At 55.8% G+C, this 5,699-nt stretch overlaps 3 protein-coding genes across 3 annotated transcripts in view; 2 read left to right on the forward strand and 1 right to left on the reverse strand.

Moving 5' to 3' along the window:
• Positions 1 to 72: 72 nt before the first annotated feature.
• On the forward strand, positions 73 to 2,892 carry PTSG_06656 (mbre TPR repeat protein; the record flags this gene model as incomplete). The annotated part of the gene is made up of 2 exons (XM_004991987.1): positions 73 to 557; positions 810 to 2,892. Exons 1-2 carry the CDS (start codon positions 160 to 162, stop codon positions 2,890 to 2,892), a joined length of 2,481 nt encoding a protein of 826 aa, XP_004992044.1. The 5' UTR covers positions 73 to 159.
• Positions 2,893 to 3,379: 487 nt separating this feature from the next.
• PTSG_06657 (uncharacterized protein) lies at positions 3,380 to 5,166 on the reverse strand (the record flags this gene model as incomplete). Its single annotated transcript, XM_004991988.1, has 5 exons — positions 3,380 to 3,470; positions 3,703 to 3,796; positions 4,013 to 4,079; positions 4,422 to 4,669; positions 4,884 to 5,166. The coding sequence occupies 5 exons, from the start codon at positions 5,164 to 5,166 to the stop codon at positions 3,380 to 3,382; spliced, it is 783 nt and encodes a 260-aa protein (XP_004992045.1).
• Positions 5,167 to 5,610: 444 nt separating this feature from the next.
• The window catches only part of PTSG_06658 (TBC1 domain family member 22A), a gene marked incomplete at both ends in the record, with an annotated part of 4,132 nt that continues 4,043 nt past the window's right edge, over positions 5,611 to 5,699 (forward strand). Inside the window, one exon of the mRNA XM_004991989.1 lies at positions 5,611 to 5,678. Coding sequence (XP_004992046.1) covers positions 5,611 to 5,678 — 68 coding nt within the window. The remainder of the gene's footprint in view (positions 5,679 to 5,699) is intronic.

The following is a 5,699-nucleotide window of genomic DNA, read 5'->3' on the forward strand; positions in this document are numbered from 1 at the left end:
TCACACAGCAGGAGTTTCCATGAGAAGTCAAGCAAGCGGACAGTGGTTGGTGCGCATCAAAAACAACACAAACCACGATTTCACGCATCGGCAAAGTTGACCACGCCCCACAAACCCACACTCACACACACACAAACACACACGCGCGCGCACCCAAGCATGATGGCTGATGACAGTGAGCACCGCCTGACAGACGGCGTGTCTGTGGATGCGGTCAAGACCTTCCTCGCAGACCTGAAGAGCGAGTTCCCCGACACTTACACTGAGATGACAACGGAGGATGCCTGCAAGCAGCTTGTGGTGCCACGCACGCGCCAGGACAACTGCGCGTACGTCGATCTTTTGCGCAAGCAGTCATCACATGAACATGTGGGCAAGGCCACCGTGTTTGTGTCGCACGCGTGGCGATACAAGATCGCAGACGTGCTCAACGTGCTGCTGGAGTTTGCGGAGGAACAAAGAGTACGGAAGGAAGACAGCCAGCCCGTGTTCTTCTGGTTTGACCTCTTCATGAACAACCAAAACGCCAACATCACCGCCAACCTCCCACAAGAGTGGTGCGTTGTGTGTGTGTGTGTGTGTGTGTGTGTGTGTGTGTGTGTGTGTGTGTGTGTGTGTGTGTGTGTGTGTGTGTGTGTGTGTGGAGCTGTGTGTGAGTGTGTGTGTGTGTGTGTGTGTGTGTGTGTGTGTGTGTGTGTGTGTGTGTGTGTGCAGCTGTGTGTGCGCCTGCGTGCTATACCTCCCCGTTTCTTGCACACTCCAACTTCCTCACACACTGGCCCTCTCCTCTCCCCCCACCACACCCGCAGGTGGAGCACCACGTTCAAGGAGTCGATTGCCAACATTGGGCGCGTGCTGCTGGTGTTGATGCCGTGGCGTGACCCCGTGCCACTGACCCGTGCGTGGTGCCTGTGGGAGATCTTCTGCGGCATCAGCAACGAGGGCACAGAGGTCAACATCCGCCTGCCCAACAGCGAGGAGAAGGCGCTGGAGGAGGCCATCCGCGGCGACTTTGAAGCCGTCACGGATACGCTGGTGCGCGTGCAGGCAGAACGGGCAGAGGCCTTCAATCCACACGACAAGGATATGATCTTCGAGGCCATCCAGAACGGCGTGGGCTTTGCGGCTCTCAACCAGGCCGTGAAGGACCAGCTGCGCGCGTGGTGCCTGCACAAGATGGTCGCTGCGGTGGAGGCCATGCGGGCAAGAGGCGAAGACGAGACAGCGGCATTTGCAGCACTATGCACTCAAGTTGGGAGTGTAATGCACGAGTTTGGCGAGCACGGCAAGGCAATTGCATACTACGAGACCGCACTGCCAATTGCGCTTCGCACTGAAGGAGAAGATGGAAGGAACGTGGCCGGCTTGTACGATAGTCTCGGCATCGCATACACCAAGACGGGCGAGTACGACAAGGCAATTGAGCACTTTGAGAAGGCCCTCGCCATCAAAGTGGAGGTGCTGGGAGAGAAACACCCGAGCACAGCGCACACGTACGGCAACTTCGGCCTCCCCTACTTGCAGAAGGGCGAGAATGATCAGGCCATCAAATACTTTGAGAGGAGCCTGGCCATCAAGGCCGAGACGCTGGGCGAGAGGCACCCAGACACAGCCTTGGTCTACAACAACATTGGTGGCGCATACGAGAACAAAGCCGAGTACGGCAAGGCCATCGAGCAATTTCAGAAGGCGCTCGCTGTCAAGGTGGAGACCCTCGGAGAGAAGCACCCAAGCACAGCACAGACGTACGGAAATCTCGGCAACGCCTACTACAAGCAGGGCAAACACGACATGGCCATTGAGCACGCCGAGAAAGCGCTGCAGGTGTTTGTGGAGACGCTGGGCGAGAACCACCCCAACACAGCGCAGACCTACAAGTCCATGGGCCGCGCATATGTCGGCAAGAGCGATTACATCAAGGCAATGCAGTGCTACAAGAAGGCGCTCGCCATTACAGCTAGGACGCTGGGCGAGAAACACCCTGACACAGCAACCGCTTACCTCAAAGTCGGCATACTGCAATTCCAAAGCGGCGACGTGGAGCAGGCACGTACCTACATCCAGCGGGCCCACAGCATTTACATGGCCACGCTCGGGCCAGACCACCCCAACACACGCAGGGCTGCGCAGAGCTTGCAGCTCATTCAAGCTGGTGCGGTGAGCCGCGAGCAGAGCGCGCCGACGGAACATCAGCCTGCCTCACCCACCTCTTCACCTCAGCAACAAGAAACGACCGCCAATCGCAATCTGCTTCTTCGGTTCATCTCATCTGCTGTTGTGCACCGCTCGTCCACTGCACGGCGCAATCTGCTGTTGAGGTTTCTCGGCGCTGCCGCGCATGTTCACTCTGGAGTACGTGACCCAGCAACCACAGGCAGCGACAGTGAGGAGGAGGAGGAGGAGGAGGAGGAGGAGGAGGAGGAGGAGGAGGAGGAGGAGGAGGAGGAGGAGGAGGAGGAGGAGGAGGAGGAGGAGGAGGAGGAGGAGGAGGAGGGGCAGACAGGAAAAGCTCCTGTTTCATCTTCTCGTCAAACCGACGTCGGCGGCGGCAATGTTGCATCGACAACAGCGCTGCACGATGATGCTTGCAAGCATTCCACCCAGCCCTTGGCCGGTTGGTTGCAGAAGCGCGGGCGATGGAACACCGCTTTTCGCACCCGGTGGTGCATGCTTGACGGTGGTCACCTGCTGTACAGCACAGCGCCTGAGCGAGCAGCTCGCAGACACATCCCGCTTTCAACCGTGCAGTCAGCTGAGCTTACTCAGGATCGTGAGGAGCTGCATGTTGCCGTGCCTGGGCGAACCTTTGTCTTCCGCCTGGACGCCCGTTCGGAGCTGACGCTTGCCGACTGGCGCAACGCCATTGAGATGGGGGCGAGTGGCGCGAAGTGAAAAGAGACAGGGAGGAGAGGGTTGTGGATGCGAGGGTGCGAGTTCATGTGTGTGTGTGTGTGTGTGTGTGTGTGTGTGTGTGTGTGTGTGTGTGTGTGTGTGTGTGTGTGTGTTGCATATCAGGTTATCAGTATGCGTCCGTGATCGCCTTTTCTCTTTGCTGCCCTGTATGTCTTCGCCACCACATGCTTGATACGTTCCCAGCTCAGTGACATTAACCTCACTTGAAGTGACACCAGGCTTGTGTATTTGCACTCACTAACAGACCGAAGAAAAAATTACAGCAAGCACGACAAGCACGCTCAAGCGACAAAGCAACGCCTTACGAGCCTTCTACGCCCAGCCAAAGCACGTGGCGTGGGAACAGGGGTTGTTGTTGTTGTTGTTGTTGTTGTTGTTGTTGTTGTTGTTGTTGTTGTTGTTGTTGTTGTTGTTGTTGTTGTTGTTGTTGTTGTTGTTGTTGTCACAGCCGATCACCCTCCATTCATCACCTGCCAAAGCGCTGCTCACACCTAGAAAACGAGTTCATGGCGCGAATAAACGTGCGGGCAGTTACGTGGCGATGAGGCCCACAGAACCTGAGAAGGCGGGAGGACGTAGGCGGGAGATGAGCAGTGAGGGTAGGTGAGAGATCATGTGAGAGCGTGCGCGTGCAGTGCGGGTATGCTTGTGTGTGTGAGTGTGTGTGTGTGTGTGTGTGTGTGTGTGTGTGTGTGTGTGTGTGTGTGTGTGTGTGTGTGTGTGTGTGTGCTTGTGCAGAGCACTCGAACAGACAAACAACCAAACTACACAAGCATCAGACGCGCTTACAAGATCTCAGCAACGCGCATGTGCCAGGGCAGGAGGCCGTGAAGGACGGGTTCCCGCGAAAACATCAGCACAAGATCAAGTTCAGGCACAGTCGCTGCAAGGCGCGGATGTGATTGCATGTGCATGTGTGCATGTATACGTGTTTGCAGGTGAGTGTGGTGCCTTTCCTTTGACAGGTGGGGACGAAACGAGCCAAACTACACACATACATACACACAAGCACATACACACACACACACACAAGCACATACACACACACACACACAAGCACATACACACACATACACACACACCATCCCTCCCTGCCGACCTGTGAGCTTTGCGTCGAGCCACGCAACATCAACATTCCTCTGCAGGCGCGCCGCCTCTTGTACCGCCTGGATAGGACGAGAGCAGACGAGAATGTAAGATGTTATTGTGTGTAGGACAGCGTGGCCGTGAATTGGGCATCTCTTGTGCAGTTCACAAGGATACACGAGTTGCAGCAGGCAGCAACAGCAAGACGTGGTTGAGACACACGCAGAAGCACACACACACACACACACACATGCGCGCGTAAGAGCATGCACGCACACAGGCACACACACACACACACACACACACACACACACACACACACACACACACACAGAGGCACGCGCGCGCACACACACACACACACAGGCACGCACACGCACACACACACGCACACACACACGCACACACACAGGCACACGTACTTTGACGATGGCCGGTCTGCCTTCGTCGTCGTCGCAAAAGTGTATGCGAGTGCCAGTTCCCGACTGCACATCTGCTCCCTTGCACCCTTCTTCTTCGGGAGTTGTGGAAGCACACGGCCGCTTTTGCGATGCAGCCAGTATTGCTTCGTCAAACACAAGCGGGTGGCTTGCACACGAGCTCCCAAAGTACGCCACATGCGCCTTTTGCAAATATTGACGCAGCAGGCTCGACGATCCCTTGCACAGCCCTGCAAAATGTGTTGTGTGTGTGTGTGTGTGTGTGTGTGTGTGTGTGTGTGTGTGTGTGTGTGTGTGTGTGTGTGTGTGTGTGTGTGTGTGTGTGTGGCAAATGTGAATGGTGACAATGATGATGTGCACGACAAACACGGTGAACAGTTTGCTGACACAAAGTGCACACACACACACAGACAAATGCCACGCACACACACGTTCTATACGCACCTTGGTTGTCCCATATGGTGATGTGTTTGACGCCTGATGCCATGCACCACATGACGAGGCGGGCCAGCGGTTCGTAGGTGACAGGGCCATCCGTCACTGCCAAGCAGATGTGGGCAGGTATTTTCTGCCATCTGCGCGCCCGCTGCTGTATTTGCCTAACTGAGAGTCCCGAGAAGGCGAGTGGTAGCATGTACAGCTCACGCACGCTCCTCCATAGCCCTTGCAGCGTCGTGGACAGCCACAACACAAAGCACAGCACAGCATGCAGCATGCCATACAACATGATGGCACGTGTCTCCTGGAACACAGATGTGGTTTCTGGTTGGCACAGCGAGCTAAGAAGGCGTGTGCGTCACCTGCGCACAAGGCACTGCTAACACGCAGGAGGGGAGCGAAGAAGGGTGGTGGGAAGGGTTGCTTATGTTGTGCGATGTGCAGTTGGTTGGTGAAGCGTGCGTCGGCGGTCTGTGCTCTGTCAGACACAAAGCACAACAGCGGCAGAGAGAGAACGTGGCTTTTCTTTCTGCCCTGCCTGTTTGTTGGTTTGGCCGTGATTGTAGAAATTTGGCGAAAATGTAAACAATTTTCGGTCCAACAAGCAAGCAGAGAAGACAGACAGACGGGGTGTTGTTGGTGCTCGCTTCTTTGCCTTGTTTGTTGGAGCGGAGTGTTGTTGTGCTGTTGATGTGTGTGAAGCGGTGCTGTTCTGTGTGGATCGGACATCGCCATGACGTCGACGCCAAAGTCATTTGGAGGCGGGTTTTGGAAGAAGAGAGCAGACGGCTCCCCATCCAAGTAAGTATGCGTGTGTGTGTG

This window comes from Salpingoeca rosetta (genome assembly GCF_000188695.1).
Source record: "Salpingoeca rosetta unplaced genomic scaffold supercont1.18, whole genome shotgun sequence".
Taxonomy (NCBI): Eukaryota; class Choanoflagellata; order Craspedida; family Salpingoecidae; genus Salpingoeca; species Salpingoeca rosetta.